We start from the raw sequence: 22926 nt of genomic DNA on the forward strand, positions 1-22926 counted from the left end.
GTGCGTGGAGTGCTGCTGGGATGGGGGATGCAGGGAAAATCTGCCGTCAGCCTTCGGGGTTTCGGTACTAGCGGGAAAATGCTAATTCTACCTGTTAGCCCACACCTGCATTGATGGGCTTCCCTAAGAAAAGAGGTTTGTGATTATTCTTGGTCTTTATCAGCCTGCTATGTTTAAAAATGTTCACTTCATCTGATGCAGCTTTAAGAAAAGAAAAGGAAAAGTTTGAGGTGTTTTAATAGAAATCTTATGTGCGTTTCTCATATTGTTTGTGTTAAGGAACTGAAAGGCAACACCTGCGTGCTTTGCAGAAATGAGAAAGTGCTTTAGTGTAATTTCACTGTGCTATCGGGGAATCTGAATATTTTGAGGTTATCTGAATTTTTCTAGAAAACTACTTGTATTTAACATTCTCTTAAAATAGCATTTTTTTTTCCTGTGCATCTTAATCATTTTGAATGGATAACAAGTAACATCCTGGGTCCTCATGCAGTTGAGGTACCTGAGTATACCCGTTATTTCAAAGCAAAAGCCCTGAGAGAGGGGGCTACAGAAAGCTGCTTCTCATCTTGGATGTGAGTCTGCATTTCTAATAAACTGCTGAAAATACTGCAGCCTTTCAGCAATGCATGAGATTTTTTGACAGCTGCCGAACACTTTCCTATTACAGTTTGCTATTTAGCTGCTAGGTTTGCTGCTTTTACTTTTTTTGTTTTCGTGATGGAGGAGATTACGTTGTATCTTTTGGGACATTTTGTACAGCTGGGAGTCCCTTGACTTGTGGCAGAAATGAGTTGATTAGTCCGTTATTGATTACCATCCATCTATTTGCTGTTTAAAATGACGAGACTGTGTTTTTTCAGTAAAACTGTGGGACGGGTGATTCCCAAGAATATTGTTTCACCTTCTCTTTTGATTTTAGAGAGTTACCGTAGCATGGCTTAATTTCTCAATAAATCGGTCCGTTAGATCTCGAGCTGTTTGTTAAAGCTCCTGTTCTCCTGGAGCCGCTGAGCCCAGACCCTGCCGGCCACCCCTGCTCTGCCGTGCACTTTTCCTCGGTGATGCCCAGACCTGCCTGCAGCAACGTCCGTGCTGCTGCTTTTTCTCCCTTTAACAATGACTGTTCCCTTCCCTCGCCTCACAGCAGGGGCTGGCTGTGGGTTCTGCGCGTGGTTTTGGCAGAGGACCAGCCTTCCTTCTCAGCAGCAGATAGGTGGCTTCGATCTCTCAGCTCCTCTCGAAGTCTTTAGGAAGCTGACGGCGTTTCCTCGCAGCCATAACTGCTTTTATTGCGCGACTCCTTTTCGGACGACCTGGCCGTTCACCACCTGGCACCATCTCTACTCGCAAGCGAACCTTCGCTTTGGTTCTCATCACATCATCTTGCCCACTCTGCCCCAGGATCCCCTCCGTCTACGTGAACGGCACCACTGTGATTTGATGGGAGTTATAATGGGAAAACAATTCTTCCTTGATGCATCTGAGTGAGGAGGAGATGTGATGCCCTCACCGTTTAACCCTTGGCACTCCTGTTCCATCGCTGGTTCATTTATTCTTGCCAATGTAGAGGTCACTGCTTTGCCAAAAGATCCATCCAAGATGCTCATTTGCTCCCGAGAGAAAAATGTAAGAAGGTCCAGGCATTTGTGGAACCCCAAGTTTGCAGTGTATCCCCCAGACTCACCCATGCATATCTTGCTGGGTAGATTTTTTTTTTTTTCCCCCCTCATGGGGAGTTTTTCATGTGATGAGACTTGCAGGCTCCTGCTCTCTTTTCTAAAGCATCACTTTCCCTTGAAGGAAGCTCATGGTGAGATTAGAGAGAAGCATATGAGAAATCCATGTGGGTTTGTCTCTTCAGAAGTATATCAGATCTTCCTTCAACCTACCCTTCTGTCTTGGGTGTCTGGTAAGGTGAGGAGTTTCTTGTACCAACAGCAAGACAGATGGATCAAAGAGGTTCAATTACTGGATAATGCTTGAAACAAGGAGGCAGGGGAAATTATGTTCCCAGGAATGCCTTTTAAGAAGGGATATGTATTTTTTGGTTTTGTTTCCTGGTTTTTATTATTATTTATTTAAACGCTTTTGCCTGTGGAAACTCAGGTGGATTTTGGTTAGCTACCCCCCAGCATGCAAGGAAAGTCCAAGGAACACATGAAAGGAGAGGCTTGCCGCAGCTGTATGAAGTCTGAAGTGCAAAATAGTCCAAGCTGGCTCTTGATTCCATTATCTTTAATTGCAGTAAAAGCACAGGCATCATCCAAGATGCTCATTTGTTAAAAAGTCTTTGATTAAAACAACAAGACAGAGCAGGATAATGATTGAAAAGGAGGCGGTGAAACCGGAGTGTCTCCCTTTGGAACTCCGGATCCTTCACAGGCTCATCAGCTGGAGACAGCTGCGCAATCAAGGTTTTATTCCTGGCCTTCTCACAGGTGCTGTGAAATGAACTCTTCCCATTCCTGTTGAGGGCTTAGAATATATTTTGTGTGTTTGGCAGCACCCTGTTTTATCTGAGAAGTGTTTGGCTTCCCTGCCATAATGCCGAAGGTGCTCAGGAGATGGGGCTGATGCTCCAGCCCCTGGTGCAAAGTGTTGAAGTCTTTTCTAGTACTTCAGATGAGACCATCAGAAATGCAGCTGGCTTGTAAGATCCAGATATTTAGCCATGAAAGTTTGTATTTTTTCTAAACACTGTACTGCTCTGAGGCAGGAAAACACTATAAAATGTTACTTTCTGTCTATCGTTGATGGAATTTGGTGATTTTTCTTTTTCTTCAAGTAAAGAGACATTTTTTAATGTTTTAAATCTAAGATGGAGAAAGTAGGGTAAGTGGGCTGCTCTTCAAGTTTTGGTTTTCTAATAGTCCTGAATAAAATTTATGTGTAGGTCTCTCAATAAATGCTAATGAGATCTTCTTGGGGAAGGTATTAGAATCAAAAAAGCTGGTTACAGAAATCCAGAATCACCGCACCCTTATTATGTCTTCAGGTCTCAGTAGTAATCAGCAGAAACTTCCTCTGCAATGAATGAGTGAGTGACATTTAAAGCTCCATCTGTTGCCTACGGTGTGATGTGTTTCAATGGGTGATGGGATGATTAATTTTCGCTCCCATTCATGCTGCGTGAAATATCCTCGTAGCGGGGAATGACTCCAGCCCTGGCTGAACTGCAGCATGTGCAGTGCTTGGAGGAAACCTCAGCTGCTGTTTGCGCACCGAGAAAGGATCCGGGCTGCGTTTGCATTCAGCCGCGCAGCTCTGTAGCGGGCTGTGCAAACATATTGGCGACTGCCCCACTGTCCCAGCTCTGCACAGCCCTTTATTTTGCCCTGGTGTGGTACAAATTCACGGAGGAGATTGACAGGGCTGTGCCGTGCCTTCATCCTGCCCCTGGATGATGCTCAGATGCTGCAGAGGATGTTGGTGTCCCGGCTGCTGCCACATCGACACCTCCCGCTCCCACCACCTTGTCCCGGACAAGTTTTGGTGCTTCTCTGGTACAGCCCGGTGAAATCTTTTTCAAGAGAATAGGCTGCATATAGATGGTAACGTGTATTTTTTTTCCCTCTTACCTGTTAATTTCTGCTTATATTTGGGGCATCTAGCATGCTGTAGATTAAAACCAACCAAATCTCAGGCGCTCCAAGGGTGCTGTGATGCATCTGCCTCTGCTTCATGCCGCTTTACACACAAAACACACTTCTTTTATCCTGGCGCTGCAGTCAGATACTGCAGTAGCTCGTTTCTATTAATAGCTCTGATCTCACCGTCTCGTAGTGTTTTGGTGAGTTTTGACATTTTTGGAAGTGGAAGCCTTTGCTGGAAAAGAGTGCCACGGCTGGCGGAGGGGACTTAATTCATAATAATCTAGCGCCACTGAAATAACACGAGCCTACTTTCCAGAATAAACCACCGCAAATGCTCCCTCGGCTGCGCCTGGAGTGAGTGGTTGCTCCTTTGCCTCCTTTCCAGGCTGATTTCAAGCAAAATGAAGGCGACGGGTTTTAGAAACTACGTTTCGTGGCTTTGAAGCCCGCCTGTGCCGTGCTCCCGATGCACCAAAGTCATCTCTGCCAGCAACAACCTGGTATTGGAAGGCGTCGCAAAATACAGGAAATCTTCTAAAAATCAAAAGGTGTTGCAGGAAAGTGGGGGCAGACCCTAAGAAACAGAGTTGGTGGAATGTTTTTTGCTTCTGCCCAGGGCTGAAAGCAGCAGAAAATAATGCTTAGAGGGGGCGGTCCGTGCACACGCTTGCTTCGTGTCCTGCGAATCGTAGAATTGTAGAATCATTTCGGTTGGAAGAGACCCTCAGGATCGAGCCGTGCTGGGATGGTGCTGGTTCCGCGGGACGGAATGGGGGTGTCTCCGACGGCCGCGTGAGGAAGCTGAGTGCCGGCTCTTGCTTTTGTATTTATTTTTTTGTGCGTGCTCAAAGGCTGACGTGCCGCTATTGGCAGAATCTGTCCGGGGGGCAACGCTTGCATGCCAGTAATTAGAAAGCGAACTCGCTAGTTAGAAAAGCACCAGGGACTACAGAGTTACTATAGGAGCCGAAATGCTCTTTTATTGGGGTTTTGCGCGCTCTGGCTGTGTCACAGACACGTGGTGGTATGTCTGTCCTTTCTATACTATTTGGGCTGGTGGGGGGTGCTGCTTTTCTTCCTATAGCCTTGACCAGATGCTCATCCCCAGCATTTTGCAGCAGGTTTGGGGAGGTCGACGCGATTTATCCCTTCGAGCCGAAGGGAATTGCCAAGGAAAGAGGAGCAGGGTGGCTGGGAAGAAGCCGTGCAAATTCAGTGGGAATTTGCTCCGTTTCTTGGGGAAAACGTTTTATGCACTTTCTGTTTGAAGGTGCCGTTCTATTTAAAATGTGAGGGAGGCAGCTTTCTGTGCTGCTTAAATTTAAAAAAAAAAAAAAAAAAAAAAAAAAGGTCTTTCTGGTAACAGCTTTTGATTAAAAAAAAAAATGTTTGAGAAATATTTTTAAAGTTCAGCTTAAGTAAAGGTTATGTTGAAACAAGATTTGAATTTAAACCTTTGCTTCAAATATCCCATGTCAGTCTCATACTGAAATTTTGTTTTAATGTACATTTCAGTGTGTTTTCAGGACTGAGTCCTTCTGTATTTTAGCCCATTAAGGACTAAAATGGAAATGCTGCATCAGAGAAGAGGAAGAAAAATACAGTTATTATTGTTAGTTTTATTTAAATAAGGTAATATTTAAGTAGCGTCACCTTCCCCTAATCCCATCTAAAATACTCAGTACTTGTAGAGAAGTTATTTGCCATTTTGGAGCATGGAAAAAACTCAACGTATGACTGATCCGATAACGTGTTTCTCTGCAGCCTTTATGTGAAATGATTTTAATGTCGCACATTTTTTTGCTTTCAAGTTTGAACTTACAAGTTTATTCACAGCAAGTGTGTTTAACAACTTAAATGTATCTAGGACAGCTTCAACCCAGCGGTGTTACGGGCAGCCTGCGAGATGTCGAGTTGACAATCTCAACCACGAGGCCGCTCTGCGCCTGCAATCGATGGGGATTAGAATGCTTTAGGTCTTAATTAACGTACAACACGCAGGCAGTCTTTGATGCATTGCCTTGAGGGCAAAAACCAGCAGAGTGTTTCTAACTTGGTATAAAAATAATGGTAATGTGACTGTGAAAAAAAAATCCCTACATGCCTAGGTTTAAAAAAAAAAAAATATATATATATATATATATATATGTATGTATGTATGTATGTATATAAATTTCCTCCTGTTTCTCCTTCTGTTCCTACAGGGAAGGAAACTGCAGGCAGAACATGAGATAGTTTACTATTCATAATCGCGATCTTGTCTTCTAATTCATGGGTTTGGCATTTCTCATTAAAACTCTGAATATAGTCTTTGTGCTTTTGCTAACGTCATGAATCTGATTGTATTAATATGTTCTCAAGGCAGAACCTATAAAAGCAATTTTCTAGTCTACCATAAAATATTCATAAGAATACAGGCTTTTTTGTGTTGATGATGTGTTCATTAAGCAGAGAAGGTTTTATTGTTTTCGGGAGGGCTCTGTAGGTCAGAAGCACTCGCCGCTTCTGTCGGGAACTCATGGCATTTGAAATAGGGAGGGGTTTTTTTGAGACTGAAATAGTAAAAGTCGGGGATGACGCAGCCTCTGCCGAGACTCTGAATGGGGATTGTGGTCGCGGTCTCTGCAGCTGGCGCCCTGTGTTGGGCGTTTCGGGGGGGACGAGTCCTTTTGGGTGGGAAATGGGATGTTTGTCAAGTTTTCTCGGGACCATTATCCAGCACAGTGCAAGTTAAGGCTCTTATTAGGGAGTAGAGCAGGAGTCGTGTATCGCAAGACACAATCACAAGTAGTAGCGATCGCAGATACCAGTGTACACCTTCTGGCTGAAATTGGATTTATTTTAACAGGCTGGAAGCTTTTGCATTCTACTTTTAGGAAACGCGGTGTTTGGATCATAAAGGTGGATGTAGGAAAATGCACGCGGATTTCAAAGCAAATTGCGTTTAGCCTAAATAGTGTTGACAAATTCCGCGAGCTGTATTGAAGATAAACAGATTTACGTGGAGACCGGGAGTGAGTAACTGCTGCCTCTGTATTAGTAACGCTGACCTTTAGTCCACATGTATAAAAGATGGGAGATGTTATTGCCAGGTGCTCAGAAATCTTTGGCTGGACATAAAAATAGTCAATGCATTTAAAAGGCTTGTGATTCACAGAGCCCGCCGTGCTGTTTGGTTTACTGACTCACTGGGCTTGATCCTCTAGGATTAACTGTTTCGAGCTCTCCTGGAGCCTTGGGTGGGCTATAAAGTTGCATTAAATCATACTTAAGATTATCTTTGGGGGGGGTTTTGGAGCTCTGGGGTATTTCTTCATAAATTTAGGAGGGGGAAGTAATAGGAGAGCTCATGTCCACTTGCCTGGACTTCATTTCCATGTGGATCCTGTGTGTTGCTGATGATCAGGTGTGTCTGCGTCCGTATGTTGGAGTGATCACTATAGGTTTGATTCAGTGGGGTAAGACCGAGCCGAGTTGTACAGTTCTGTTTTGGCTTCTTTTAAAGGTGGATCTAATTCACATTGGAAAGCTGCTGCCCCTGGTAAAATGGTTCAGCAGCCTGTGGGGTTCCCATGGATTTGCCACCTGATAAAACTGCTGCTATTCCAGGAATAATCACTGTTCATCTTTTGTAATATACAGTAATTACATTAGTCATACTCAGGGTATATTATCCATATGCATATGGCTGCATTGGATTTTTGATAGCCATGGTGCATCACATTCTCGAAGGGGGATTGTTTTGGGGGGTTTCTTTTAGGTTTTGACCAAATAGCTGCAAACACCTGGATTGCATTATTATTATTATTATTTTTATTTTTATTTTTATTTTTATTTTTATTTTTATTATTATTCCTCTCCCCAGTTTCTTTAAAGATTCAACATAGTACTGGGATTTTTGCTGGCATGGAAAATTTACTCTTGTAAATTTACTCTTGTAAATTACTCTTTACCTTTTCTAGCACACATCACAGTTTTCCACAGTCGCTGGGACACACGATGGTTTCACATCGCACCTCTTGCCCCGTACACTGCGCTGCTGGGGCAGGTACCGTATAGATATAGGGCCCTTATGGGATTGACTGAGCTTAAGCAGTGCCGGAGGAATCCAAGCCATTCTGAAACACTGAAATCCTGGCAAAGCTGGATCTAATTTAAAGCGTCGCATCTGAGATGAGAAGTTTCTGAAGCGATAGTCCGCGAAACGAGATATCCTCCACAGGGCTGGCTCCGAGCTGTCAGCTCCTACTCACTTGCAGGGAAAACAGACGAAGGGTTTTATTTCTGTGCGAGCAGTTGCCATAGGGTTGCTCTGTGGGCAGGAATGGGAAGGGGTGACCACGGGACCAGCCACGCAGGAGAGCATCGGCCGTTCCCAAGGAGGGTTTGGGAAGACACGGAGGTGAGTTTGAATGGTTATCTATAGGTGAGAGCCTATAGAGCAAGGAATCCCAGCTCTGGTCCTGTGGGGGAGAGAGGGGAATGGGGAAAAGGCCACAGGAAGGAAAACAATAGGGAAACAGAGGGAAGAGCTTGTGGGTTGAAAAAGAGCAATACTTCCAGTAATGTGACCTTTTGCAGAAAATGTTTCCATCCTCCCCGGCACAAGCTCTCTTTTTTCATCCTTATTTTCAAATAAAAGCAATGGTGTGTGTGTATATATATATTTTTGTTTGTTTGTTTTACTGCGCTTTCTACTTCCTACACTAAGCTATAGTTCTCTGCTAAACCATATTTCTCTGCTTTTGAAGAAGTGATGATGTTCTCTCTGAAATTGATCTCGTGCAGACCGGGCAAAATTTCTACATTCATCTCATGGTATGTGATTCTTGGGTTGTTTGTTTGTTTTCTCCCTTCAGCTTCAGCAGCATTGGCCTGGCTGTGGTTTGAAAACCCCACAACTTTACTCAACAGCCCCGTTCCCAAGGAGCTGCTGTCTAGGATGGAGTTGCCTTTCCCATGGTCCCTGTCCCTGCATTGTGACCTTGCCCTTGGCAATGCATTTTGGTTTAGATGGGGCCACCTTAGAAAACACCCAGATCTTTCTAAATTACTCCTCTTTTTTATTTTTATTTCTTTTTGCTGCGCCTCTGTGTTTCATTAAGCTTCAGATCTTACCAGCATCAACTTCTTATGCATCAGTTACTGGCAAAAATAAATAAATGGATAGCATTTGGGGAAAACCCTATTAAAACTCTTTCTCTGGGACTGATGATACTAATGTCCTGATGGAGTTTGTAACGTTACGCGTGGCTTTTTGCCACGGATCGCTGTGGCTGGGGTTTGCGTGACCAGGGCTGTGCGCCACGTTCAGCACAGGGTCCTCATTTATTTCTAGCAATTTACAGTTGATTTCAGGTGACCTCTGAGGACAGGCTGCTTGGAAGAGCACAGCTGTGCTTCTGTCTCGCAGAAGCCACCTCCTTGAGGAGGTGGCTGAAATCAGACCTATGGTTTAATGATCACGGTTGAAGTGAAATACGAGTTGAATTTTGCGTAAGATGAAAGTTCCTCTTCAAGTAGTGTTTCCACGGGCAATGTGACAGGTGGTGAAAGCTAGCGGGCTGTCTTAGTAAAACTTTTCCTTAAGCCTTTTGCAGTTCCTAAATGTTTTCCATGCTGTTTCCTTTTGAATTGGAGTTTGCTTCAGCAGCTAGTTCATTTGCAGATGGTGAGAAATTAGCTTTTGTGTAGTAAAACTGCCTTTGCTTTTCCTTTGGAAGGATGTCTGTCCTGCTGGGACTGGCCTCGTGGTGGCTTGTACTGATGGTTTTGTAGTTGGAGGGCATCTCTACCCCCCTCAGATCTCGTAGCCCCGTGGACTCCCCAGCAAACCCAGGTCACCCTTTAACTTGGGACAAGTGTCCTTTCAGATGTGTGACTGATCCAGCCTCGGTGATGCTGCTGCCAATCCCTCCCAACCTTGCACAAACTCATTTTAAACGTTGAAAAAGAAAAACACTACTTAAAATAAAAACCCCAACCAAGGGAAAAAAAACCCAACAACAACAACTTTCTTTTCCAACTTCGTTGAAGCTGTGTTTTTGAAGGGTTGGCCTCTTATTTTACAGATGATGTTCATTGAAAGGTATCAGAAGAATTATTGACTGATTGCCTTGGAGAGTGAGGCATTCAACGTGGCAAACATACAGAGTACATGTGAAACGCAGAACTGTCATTCAGGTGGAATTTAGAAATTTTTAGTCATTCGTGGGGTGGCAGTATGCTTTTTTTAGCAGAAACAAGCCGAGTTCAGTTATTGCAAAGATGTTTTTTGTAGATATCTCTTGCTGCCCTGTATTGTGACAAACCCGTTGTCTTCAGGGAGACGCTTTCTGCGTAAGCAAAGAATTGATCTTTACTACGCAGATAATCAAGGTGATAGCTTTCCTTTTTTTCTCCTCTTAGCTTACATCTCTTGCAGTGAAGCTGAGTTACGGGTCCTCTTGGTACACATTACTGTTCTCTACCTTAGTCTTGGCTGTGCTTCAGGTTTGTCCCACGTGGAGTCCGAATGACAGAGGCAAGTCTTGGCATGGTCACCGTTTGGGCGCCTGCTCCCTATTGCTGCCCACTCTGCAGCGTCCCCGCGACACCTGCGAGACGCCTTTGCGCCTTTCTGGTGGTTGCAGCGCGTAATTCTAGTCTATTATCAAAGCACTTAACAATTTTTCGTAGATACTTTGCTACCCGTTTGCTCGTGGCTAAGCTCCTTATAAAGTATACAGCACACAGTGTTTTTCTGCATAGGCTTTTTAAAGTGGGAGCCTCATGTTCCTGTCCATAGGAGTCCATCAGCTGATCCATTGTAATTCAAGATTGTTCCTTTCTGTGAAGTCTTAGATTAGTCTTTATCCTTCTCATTTCAAGTGATACTAGAAGAGAGAAATGGAGATTTATGTTTTGGATACCCAGATGTGGAATGGGTATCAAGAAGGGTCATGCGCAATGTGTCGAAGTCTTTGCTTTTAGAAAACACATGTATTTGTAGAAGGTGATAGTTGGAGGAAAACCGCTTGAACTCTGAATTCCTGTAGTGCATTTTACAGTTAATAAATGTTGCGAGTTTAATGGTGCTGTTCCCGATTCAATCCATGGATCATCATGTCTTTGCTGGTGGACACTGTATAAAAACTAGATCCCTGTTGTGAACGAGGTACACGTTAATCTCTACTGTTGTGTTTTCATCTTGCAGTTGATGTGACCACAGCACTGCCCTTGCAAGTTGCGCCGACTTCGGTCCCGATGGACCTGCGCTTGGACCACCAGTTTCCCATGCCCGTGACGGAGCCAACGCTGCGGGAGCAGCAGCTGCAGCAGGAGCTCCTGGCGCTGAAGCAGAAGCAGCAGATCCAGAGGCAGATCCTCATCGCCGAGTTCCAGCGGCAGCACGAGCAGCTTTCCCGGCAGCACGAGGCTCAGCTGCACGAGCACATCAAAGTAAGTGACGTGTTGGGTGGCGCGCCAAAGCGTCCCCTCGCCAGGAGCAGATGCGCCAAGTAATTTATTTTGGGGGTGGAGATGCGGTGCTGGACGTGGTAACCCCTGTTTAGAGAGTAATCTTTTGTAAAGGGGCGCGAGCACCAAAATTAAAAGGGGAATAACGTGGAGGAGAGGAAGCTGGGTAAGCCGGTGTCACGTTAATCCTCATCCACTCATCTGTGTCCATTGAGAAGTCCCGTGCCCCACTGCCAACTGGTGCCTTGTAAGACCTACATCTGGATTTGGAAAACTTACCTAGCCTGATTTCAGTAGAATTTAACACAACAGGAGGGCTTTTAGGCTACCTTTTACTAATATCGCATATTTGTGAGTCAGGTGGCATTTAAACTGCTCGCTTGGACGTATGTTGGCGGCATAAGATGCCAACCAAACCTTTGGACCTCGTTGTCTCTGCATGAATAGGGAACGCAGATGCAGCAGGTGCAGGTAGGTCTGCACGTGGTGAGATTTTTTCAGAGTCACACGGTGTAAGTTGAGCACCGACCGGGCGCTTCGTGCCGCTCTGTTGCACGGGAGGGAGAGGAAACGTAACGCACAGTATAAGTGGGAAGTATAGTTTAGAAGATGGCTGTTGCATAGTGAAAACGTTAGACATTATATAAATATTTCACAGTGATAGACTATTGCTATGGTAACATAAGCTTTCAGAATTGCTAATACGCTCTCTTTTCAAAGGGGGATTAGCGCTGCACATGGTAAATAGTATTAATGTAATATTAAAAAGCAACCTCAATTCAACCTTATATAACTTTCATTTTAATACAAAATACATGTCAGAGTGGGGAAGATGGGATTAAAAGTTAATGGTGTATTATTTACAGACTTTTCAAACAGAGATACGAACCTGGGTTTGTAAGAACAGTTGCTGTTTTTAGACTGACAGCGTCTGCGTCCTTAGTGGGTCCTCTCATGTGCTCTCTTCAGGACAAAGGTGTGGGGAGGTGTATGTGTGCAAATACATTTATACATACACTCATATGTAAGCATAATAAGTGCATATATGTGTGTATATACGTAGTTATGTATTTATAAACATGTTTCTATATGTACACATTTGTGCTTGAATAGCGCAAGAACAGTTACAGCGTCTGTGGTTCATGTAGTACATTGAAGAGGAAGGGATGGGAAATATGTGACAAACATTTAGCTTATTTCCTTGTAATTGTGTGTGCCTTTAGGTATTTGTCTGATAAAAATAAGGAAAGGTTGTTTAGATTAGTGGGCAAGCCCAAAGCTCTGATGATAGGAACATATTTGCTCTCATTTACATTAAAGCTGTGACTGATTCTGGTCAAAGTCTGCATTAGAAGGAAGTTGAGATCTAATTTTGAGAAGCCTGTTAGTAGCATGCACAGTATGTCTAGACCATTAGGTAATGAAGTTCTTCCTCTAATGTATAAGCTTGGCTAGGTGAAAAACTTAAAATAGGAATTATATAATCCTGTATGAAAAAGGATGAACTGCAAGATGATCTCCCATAGTAGTAAGTGTGTCATCGTGCCCAGATTTGCTTTAGAAGTAAAACAGCACATTATTGAAATAAACCCCGTGATACCTCACAAAATAAACCCAAACCCATACGCTAACATGTCATTATGATGCACTTTTTTGGGGGGAAACATACTACTTAAGTTTGTGGTCATAAGTCAGCCCACATTTAGGTGGCTCTTATATTAAACCAACTTTCAGAAACTGGCAGCTGCGTTAAGTGCGGTGACTGTAGGTGCAGGGAAGCTATTGTTTGGTCCAGAGAACTAAAATTTATAACCTTGTATGTGGACTTTGAGCCATTCAGCTCCTTTATGGCTCATGGAAAAAGCAGGGGGGATATTAAAGCAAATAAAAGAAGTTTCATCCTTTGTAAGTGGAGCATTAGGGTTGGAACTGTGAAATTTGGAATAGAAGTAGTCCCTAAATGAAGATGCAGAGCATTTCTTGGAGGAATTCAGGCGTTTTTTTTTTAAAGACCAGCTGCTCGGGGTGCATAGTACACGTCCCACGTGCACATGTGCGTGCGTGCACACCCGCTGCAGAAATCGTTTAGGCTGAGCCACGTAGTAGATTCTTCAGCTGAAAGTGTTTCATTGCCTGAATTTACAGTATTGTAACGAAGGTGTCACGATTCCATCACTTTTACAAGCTTTTATTCTCAAGTTTCTTCCTCAGGCTCACTTAGGGTGAGAAAAGGCTTGGGAACTTAAACCTACCTAGGTTTTTGTTGATTGAGATTATATGTGACGGCTAGAGTGAGCTTGCAGTGCACCTTACTGCCATGCCAGGTTTGGTTCCTGGGCATCTTCAGTGTCTTCCCTGACATTGGGTTTTAAATTCAGAAAGCAAACTTCCAGCAGCTATTGCAAGGTGATTGGTATGTCTTGCAAACTTAGTTCCTTTCCAAAAATTTGGAGCTCCTGCAGTTTGGTTAGAATTTTCTGCATCAGCATGGCCTCAGAATGTAGTGAAACAAACTAAAAATTAAAACTGCAAACATCAAAGCTCTAAACTTACTCTGATGTCTAACAACATGGCAGTTCTTTGACTTTCTCCCTGGCACTGGTTGCCTTGAAGGTGATCAGGGCATTCGTTAATCATAATATTAAATACTCCAATTGCTTTGTAGGCTATTGCTGCCAAGCAGGAAGAATTTCTGCATCTTTCTGTGTCTTGTGTATCTAGTACTACCTAGAATAAATCAACTTGGCTTTTTTCATTACAGCCTAGCATCCACCATTTTAATCAACACGTGCAAAGCATTTATTTGTTTGTGTACCAGAGCAGCAATTTCTGCGCTTTACCCAGTCTTATGCCTTTTGCTTATAATTCCTGGATTGTAAGCGTATTTTGGATATAGCAGACCAACATCTTCATATAGTTACATACGCAGAGCAAACATTGCATTGGATCCCTCTTTTGTCAAGACGTTCAAGTTTAAGTACCTTTGCATTCTTATGCTTATGGATGTTGAATAGTTTTGTCGACAGGAATTCAGTGGTTGAGCATCTGCTGATAAAAGTTAAAAATATTTTTGAGGCATTTCTTAAGCGGCTCTTCTGTATTTGGGGCAGGCGTACGTATAGCAGCATTGCTAAGTTAAAACAGACAGCATTTTGAAGATTTTAAAGAGCTTACTCATTTTAAATGTTAAATCGTTAGCTGGTACAAGAGGAATCAGATTTTGTGTTTGTTTCTTTTATTACTGTGGTGTCAGTGTGAACAGAGGAACTGTTCTGACTCAATGTGAATTAAGAGGGGGGAATATCTCTCCCTCCCGCTCCCCAAACAAAGCACTTCTATAAGAAACTTCTTCTTAAGTAAATGAAATTTGAAAAATGCTGGTGTGTCTTTCTTGTTTTTCTATTCAAGTAGATAGCTCTTTCCTGTTGAAATCTGAAGTTTGGGCATTTTCCAGAACTTGGTTTTATTGCAGCAGCCCAGTTTTAATCATCTGATCTAGTGCAAGAGAAGACGACGGGATGGTCACGGTGCTTCTGCCTGCACATGCAATTCCTTCACTTACGTGTCCCCTCCGCCCCGAACAGTCCTTGCTTTCATAGATATTGTATTTTGGAAGAAATGGCCTCCACATAAGGATGGCAAATTCCAGAAGATCGTGCAATTTGGAGAACCAGACTACGAGCGAAATAATATTTGTGGAAGTATAGTGCACTCGGAGCTCAGCGCATGGAGGGAGCGGTATCGTCGCACGCGGGGAGTAATGAGAAAACCCTGACATGTTTAGGGAAAATAAGCCAAACCTTATGAAGACTTCACACCATATGGAAATAGAGAAAACTGTCTTTCACAACTACAGCGCAGCTTTGCAGATTGCCGAGGCTTGACATCCGAAAGCGGCACGGGAAAGGGAGCGGAGCTGGTTGGAGGCAGAGATGGTGGCTCCTTTCTCCTGTAGCCTCTTACCTTCAGCGAGATGGATTTTCCACTCAGACGTGCCTCGCCAGATGCGCGACAATATTTATAGCCTTCAAATCTGCCCTCCTAAACAAAAACAAGGATGGAATAAGGAGCCTGGCGCCCAGGCCGTTGCTGGTGAGATGGTAGAAAACCTCTCCACAGGTCCCTTTGCTTGACCTTTGATTGCGGAGGAATCAGCAGCGAATTTTTTCCTTTGTGAGTCACTCATTCCCAGCCAAGATCAGCTGGAAGTTACCAAAAGCTTTTCCATTTGCCTTCTGGTCAAAGGCCGGAGCGAGATGATTGAGGAGAGGCAGGATCCGTGCTTTGGCAGGACCTGGTGGGTAATGCAGTTTAATCTCTTCCGTCCCCGCGCTGCCCGAGCTCGGGGGAGGACTCTTCCCAGCTCTTGCTGTTTTATAGCTAATGCCAGAAACTTATTCAGGATGCTGACGCATGTCAGCGTTAGCACGTTACAGCAGTCACCAGGGCAGTCGTGATGGCCATGGGAGAGCAGCTGAGTCTCACATCTCCCTGTGAACCCGAAATCCTAACCTGGAGACACGCAAAGGTGTTAGTTCTGTCATGCAATGCTATTTATTCCTGATTTTCCAGTAGTCTGAGAAAAGAATATTTGTGTGCATCAGTAGCAGAGGGAGTGCCAGGCTGTACATGCGACGTATCCAAGGTGGTCGGAGAACTCATGGGCTTGCACATGAGCAGCAACAGCGAAGGGAGCTTTGTAACCATGTTCACTGAGGGGTGATTCTGGATATTTTTGGTTTTATCCACACAGTGATTTCCTATGCTGACAGTATGCAATGCTGCTTAATGGCTTTATGCCAATAAATAAAAATATGTGGAATGTTTTCAGATATTGGCTACATATATGTATATAGTAATGTTCAGATAAAGCCTGAGGAGATGGTTTCGTTAGTTTTTGGTGGTTTCAAATGACATTTTAGTTATCAGTGTAGTTTCTGAGCCCTGATTGAGAGGTGGTCACGCATCCAGGGTGTTAGCCACTTCTTTGGAGACATGGGGTTAGACTCTGGCCATTCCTTATTTTAGTTTTGGAGGATAGAAATCTTTCAGGGAATCTTCTGGAGAGACTTTGCAATGCTGTAAAGACAAAGTAATTTTTTTCCTAAAGATATCTACATTTAAGGTATGTCATGTCGATGCTGTAATAGGAAACTGCTCTTTGCTTTCATTTGGAGCCACCTGCTCTTGGAGCGGCAGCTTTGCCTTCAGGATAGCTCACTGGGCACAAATGATATTGTCCTTCAGTATAGCCCCTGATAATGCCTAGAGCCTCTTTTTGGTAGTGTCAATTCCTACATAACAGGAGAAAATGTGCTTGTTTCAAATCTGCCGATGGGGTTGGTGTCATCTGCTTCTCCCTCGCAGCCATGCTGGCTGACACCTTCCCCATGCCCCTGGGCTGGGGACACTGGAGGTGACACCTTGGTTTCTGCAAACCATCCCCTTCCCCCTGTCGTGCTCCTCACGTTGGACTTCGGGAGGACAAACTTCCATTTTACACCCCTGTGGGGACCGAGGGACACCCTCCGCTCAGATTTGCGCCTCCATTCCTGACAGCCGGCATCATTTTCAAGACAAAAAGCCCGGAGATACCAGGCGTCCTCCTCTGTCTGTATGCTGACATGATAGGATTATTCATCTTAGAAAACTGCAGCTGGGTACAGCCGGTGGTAAAAAAACCAGACGGCACATTTTGTGCCTTTTTACTACTTGAATGCATTGTACTGTGCTCTCTTGCTGTTTCTAGACGGCTTCCTGTTCTTTTTCGGTGACCTTGCTTCGTTTTTCTGGTACACAGAGCAGACTCTCAAGACTTAGACCTGGATCCTGCAAAACTTAACTTCTGATGGAAATAACCCTGGGGAAAGCTTTTGCAAGATCAGAGCATTTGCTCTCTTTGAAGGGTGGGGGGTGACTTTCCTTATGCTCAAAGTCAAGATCTTTTCCAAGAAGGATGAAGACAAATCTACACATAGAGGGGTGGGTATGTCAACAAATTCCTATAGCAGCTTGGACACCTGTAAGCCTCATCTCTCGGTTGAACAAGTCATGCAGCAGACCGGGTTAGTTTGGGCATCTTACCACCTAGCGTTGGTGGTTTCTGGACTGAAATTGGATTGTTCAGCCAGGAAGGTTGTCTGCACTGGTCCTTACGTTAAAACTGATGAAAGAAGCATGTTTCCTGTCGGCTGCTTGCGAGATGGACCACCGTTTGTTGTATGGAAGGAGCAGAATGAGAACTCCAGATTTTTCCAGCTTTGAGATGCATAAACCAGCGTTTGAGATGGAAAAACCTCAGTCAAAAGTGAAGTCACGGATCTCACTGTGGTTAGTGGATGTGGTGGTTTTCATCTGTAAGTGCCTGTACCGGTGTCCCTAGAGTCTGCTGGTGACAGTCAGCCTTGTCCTCCTTATACCATTACTCAGTTTCTTTGCATTGGGGTTCCCAGCTTTCCAGCAGCATATGGAGATTTTCTGACCCATCAGCGGTGGGAGATGAAATGCCTGTTGCCCCCGAGCTTGACTGCTCCACGTTGCTTTGGCGAAGCCAAGGAAGAGATGCTTACCCAGTTCATTTTCTTGTTACTTTAATCTCCTGAAGTTGGACTTAAATTTGGCTGACCTTTGGATATTCTGAAGGCTGAATGTCTGATGTAAATGACAGAGTTCGCTGGTTGACAGGTACAGGATCTTTTTTAGTGGAAGCACATGCTCGCTTTTTCTGTAGAGTCCAAACAGCTTTTGAAATGGCTAAATTTGCATTCTGCCATCTTTTATAGCATGAGTTTGTCTCCCAGTAAAATGTGTGTGGGGCACAGTGAGAGATATATATATATATATATTTTAAAGCTAGAAGCTGTATGGGTTCTATTCAATTTGGAATTTGAAAATAAATAGCAGAAGAAGGAATGTTTTGCATTTCACACCTCTAACTTTTCAACTCCAACTTTATCTTATTTTTGAACTAGACAAAATAGAATGGAACTAGTCAAAGAAAACATGTAGAGAATCAGGACAGGAGTAAAGAAATACCCAGGTGAATTCTGCTGTTACGTCAGGAATATTCACCCATTAATATAGACCATCACTGATAGATTAACATTCATAAACTTGTAATTCCTGTTGCTGCCTGTGGTCTCTTAAGAAACTTTAGCTGTTGAATGGAAGAATGAAGTTGCATTTAAAACGTAAATAGTGTTGTGAATAACTTCACTCATATACAAACAATACAAAACAACTCTTTGGATTATTCCTGTGTCGGCAGTCATGCTGTGGATGCAGGTGCTCTGTCCTCACTGCTTTTTCCCCACCGTTTTTCCCTCGGTTGTTGGAGAAGCCCGACAGGAACGCTCCAGTGAGATCTCCCTTTGCTGCCGCTTTCTGGTTCGGTTGCTCTTCCTTCAAACAGGTGATGGGGAATGGTGGGTCAGTGGACACAGCCACACTCCTCCTTTTCTTTATTCGTATTTCCTCCTTTGAAATGACCCAAGCCCAGTGGTGGCTCCTCTTGCTGCTCCCATTTACAGGATCACTTTGTCCTACATCCCTGCTCCTGGCGTTGATTTTAGCGTAACGTTCCCGTTCCAGCTACTCTGCTCCCTGAAACAGTTCACTCAGGACATAATTATCTGCCAAGGACTGAAGTCTGATCACTTATGACATGATAATGTGTAATTTAGCGTTAAGCATCTGAGGTTTATGTTACTTGACAGTTTATATGGTTCTTCGATGCACAGAGATCCCCTGTTGCCATCCGTGGTCGGATGGATGTTCCCTGCTCCTGGTGCAAGGTAAATGGATTTGTCCTCCCCTTCAATAATAACCATGTAAAACACAGCAGAAGCGAATGCAAAGGAGTTTTCTCCAGCTTTAGAGGGGAAAATGGCAGAAGGAACTGGAGATGCTGGATACTACAGATGGAGCTCACTGTGTTCTATAAAGGCCCTCAGATACTCTGCTTCTGGAGAAAGGGTCAAAACTAGACTGGAGTGGCAGCCAGGGAGGAAAAGGCACATACAAATGCATCCCAGCCCTATACCTTTGTAGATATTCAGGGCTTAGAGGGCCGAAGCTGCTGTGCAAACTTTCAGCCTTTTGGGAGAGATGAGCAGTAATGGGATGGGAAGGAAACTGCGATACAAAATTATATATCCATATATAAGCTGCCAAACTAATAATGTTGGGATCTTTTCACCTAGAGCTGGCGATCAGGGAACATAACCATCGTTCCCTTTCCTGGAGACATTTGAGCCTCATAAACTTGAACACCAGACGTTCTCAGCAGGACATGTCTAACCAAGGTCAGTCTCTTGCCCAGGAAGCTGTCGGCTGGGAAGGATCATTTCCCTGCGTAGCAAAGAGGTGTTGGCACGGGAGCTTCTGGCTCTCATATCCCGGTATAACTGATTAATTCAGACTAGCCTCCGGTGCTCCAGGAGATATCTGAAACACGCCGCGATGGAGCCAAGAGAGCGAGTCCTGAAACTAGAGCCACAGCCCGAGACTTCAGTAAACAGGATGGGGAGAATATGAAACACAGAGTCCGGCCAAAGGAATGGCCAGCTTTGAGATTGCTCTAAAATAACCGAATACAACAGTTATCCCAGAAGTCTGTTGACGTCTGTGCTTTGCTTCCACCCCTAGCTAATGATTTTTCCAGGGGTGATTTGATGCGTACATGTTTTGGCGAGTTCTTTTGTGATCATCGCTTCTGATTTTCCTTTATTTTCACATAATCTGAGCTCCAGATCCTTGTAAATACCTGATTTAACCCACTAAAACTGTAGAATTTTGCCAAAGACAGTGGCAGATGTTTGCCTTGAAAACACTATTTGCACCAAAACCCCGGCCTTGCTGCCTGCGAGATGAGAGGAGAATTACACAAAACTTCTGAAAGTATTTATTGTATCATGCCTTAACTCAGCCTTTAACCATTGTTCCCTTGTTCAGGGAGTGCCGAGATCATCTGCTTTGGGTTGGTTTTTGTTTTGTTTTTTTTAGTATTGTGTAGCATTACATTGTCGCTTTTGAAGTTCGTACCTTTTAATCTGTTTCTTATCCCTGCTGCCTTGTGCTGGAAGTAGGAATCGCCTGCAAACACGAAGAGCAGCACAAGTGCTCAGGCCGATGTCCCACCATGCTGGAGCACCTTCTGTAGATGATCTCGGGCATAGATTGAGATGCAAGTTAGGAGCTGGACACGACATTAAGCTGCCTTGGATCCCAGGAAATGTTTATCGGAAATAAGCATGTCAGATATTGTTCACCCAGACTTGCATGCGTGATTATCTGCATGACTAAGGGTGAGCTGTCTGGGTACAGATAGTCTTACGCTGCCTTCCACTAATTGCAGTAAGGTATTCAAAATATGTATGATAAAAACCTAGGAGCCACAGTCAAAGCTTCAAAACTTCTCCTGCTTTTCAGATTTTAATCAGTTTTACTGCAGCGTGTGAAGTAAATGGCAGAAGCACCTTTAAAGTGATGGTTGTAGGGGAAGGAGGCAGCAGAGAAGCGTGGGCAGAGAGTGGTACCTGGCTTCAGAGGAAGAATTAAGGCAGTGTCTGCAGGGAAGGGCCCGCGTTCTCGCTACTCATTTAGCAAATTGAGGAGGGGTTATGGAAGTCTTAATGCAACGCGTGTCCATGAGGTACGTCCTCCTTCTCTCCGGTCAACGGGATCTTTGCCGTCAGCACCACGTGCTTCCCGGGAGCGCACCGGCTGCTGGGCTGAGCCTGCTGGTGGATTTCGGAGCGCTGCCTTTCTACTGGTGTATTATAGCAACTAAAGGAAACCGGTTTAGCTCCACTTTGCCTAAAAAGAGGTCTGTTTGTGCAGTGGAAGTTGACAGTGTGCTCACTGATAGGGTGTCAGTCTCTGTTCTACATTGACCTGCTCGAGAGCTGAAGACAATTGAGGAATGTGATGGCAAAATCCACTGCACCACTGAGTCCTGGTGGCTAGCCGACAGTTGATAAATACCTGGAAGTGCTCTACATTCTCCTTATTGCATGTATTAATATTAATATATGCTAAAGGAGCACCAGCAACACTTAACTACAGGTACAGTTGAACATTTGTGCAGTTTTCGTAAAGAGTGGAAGCAGTGACATTAAACATATGCAAGAATCCCCATAGTTACAAATATTTCCAAATATTTATTTTGGCAAGAGCACCTAATTCAGACGTTCCTAGCTGCACTCCCTAATACAGTGTGCTTGGCTGTCACACGGCATGCACCTCAAATTGATAGTTGAATTAGTCGGAATGCAAGGGATTTCCCTTGACACAACCCTTTGTATTTCTCAAATATTTAAATTTCATTACATTTGGGGGGAAAAAATACACCACTTCAGCTACTCGTAGTTAACACACGGGCATTGCGGAGTCAGAGTTGATTCATTTCCCAGCAAGGGAGACCTAATGTATTATGTGGTACGTGAACACGGTCTTGCTCGATAATTAATAATCCTTATCAGAGCCGCCTAAGCGTCTCTTGGTACGCCGTGAATTGCCGTTCAAGAGATGCTTATGAATTCCTAACTCGGGCATTTTCCGAAAGTGGGAGATTGCGTCCCACTCGAATGCGGCACTGAAACATTTTGCTTTTAGACGTCAGTAGGTTTTTGGTGGTGGGTGGTTGGTTGGTTTGTTCGTTTTCCTACAGAGATACTCAAGGGTTTTACCTTGGCCAAAGTCGTTCAGTGCGTGGCACGGGAAGGGGTAAGACCACATTGCAGTTGACCACACATGGGTCTGAATGCTCCCTACCTGTTAAGATTTGCCTTAGTTGCTTCAGCTGAAGCAGAAACTCATATTTTTCTGAAGTTTCAGTTTATTTTGTGCACGGGACAGCTGTTTTGCATGTTACCAGGTTTCCTGCTTCTCCTGATAGTTGCTGGTGGGTTCTCTTGGTGCTTATGGGTCTTTTTTCACAAAGCAGAAAAAGCCATTTTAAAATAAGAAAATTAAATTGTAAACCCCCCAAAATATAAAATCGGGGCACAGAGCAAGCTTTGAAGCTTACAGTTTTCAAGGTAAAAAGGGCCTTGTTGCACGGAAAAGCGTGGTACTTATCTTCCCTCCGGCTCTAATATAACAAGGTGGGTACCAGTAGCAGGACGAGCAACGAAGCCTCACCTTGGCTCAGCACCCCAAATTCTTGAAACTTGGATGTGCAGCGGGATGGCCTGAGCTGGGAAAGTCACCACGTCGCCGCTGCCTTTTGCTGAGCCTGCACTGTGTATTTTCTGTTTGTGTGGTTTGTTTTCAGCCCTAAGCATGGAGAAATATTCCTGCTCTAAGGAGACATCGTGATTCAGACAGAGCACTCTAATGGGTTTTCTTTAGTCGTTTTCTGAGGCCACGACAGATACCAACAAAGTAATTTATTATCGCTTTTCATGGGTGTGATTGGAGAGGTTGCTTCGTTATTTATTTTTATTTTTTCGACTTTGAAAAGATTTGAAAACTATATTAAGAATAGACTTTGTGGAAACTGGAGTCAAAATCAGCAGAAACAATACATCTCTAATGAAACTTCTATAAGCCATCCAGATACAAATTGGTCTTTTCATTTACATTTCACTACAGATGTCAATGAAAGCACAGTTCCTTCTAAAGCATCCTAATGTATGTAAACCATTGCAGGAAGCATAGCATGCAAACTTAGGAGACTGCAGATGGAGAGAAAAGGCTCCTGATTTCATAAAAATAACAAAACCTGTTTTAACATATTGTGCATTAAATATTGTTCATTTGCATACTTTCTATGGCTAGGTTATAAAAGCCCACCATGTGGTGGACTTGTTGGAAGTCTGAAAAGATAGTCTTTCTCCAAATGGAGATGTGTTAGTGGAAGCTGCTGCTT

General features: G+C 43.9%; 1 protein-coding gene across 9 annotated transcripts in view; it reads left to right on the forward strand.

Moving 5' to 3' along the window:
- The window catches only part of HDAC4 (histone deacetylase 4), a 231084-nt gene that overhangs the window by 109365 nt on the left and 98793 nt on the right, over positions 1 to 22926 (forward strand). For all 9 annotated transcript variants that reach the window (XM_065637251.1, XM_065637248.1, XM_065637254.1 and 6 more), the window contains exon 4: positions 10792 to 11036. In XM_065637251.1, the coding sequence (XP_065493323.1) occupies positions 10792 to 11036 (245 nt within the window). The remainder of the gene's footprint in view (positions 1 to 10791; positions 11037 to 22926) is intronic.

This window comes from Caloenas nicobarica, chromosome 6 (assembly GCF_036013445.1).
Source record: "Caloenas nicobarica isolate bCalNic1 chromosome 6, bCalNic1.hap1, whole genome shotgun sequence".
In the NCBI taxonomy this organism is placed as follows: domain Eukaryota; kingdom Metazoa; phylum Chordata; class Aves; order Columbiformes; family Columbidae; genus Caloenas; species Caloenas nicobarica.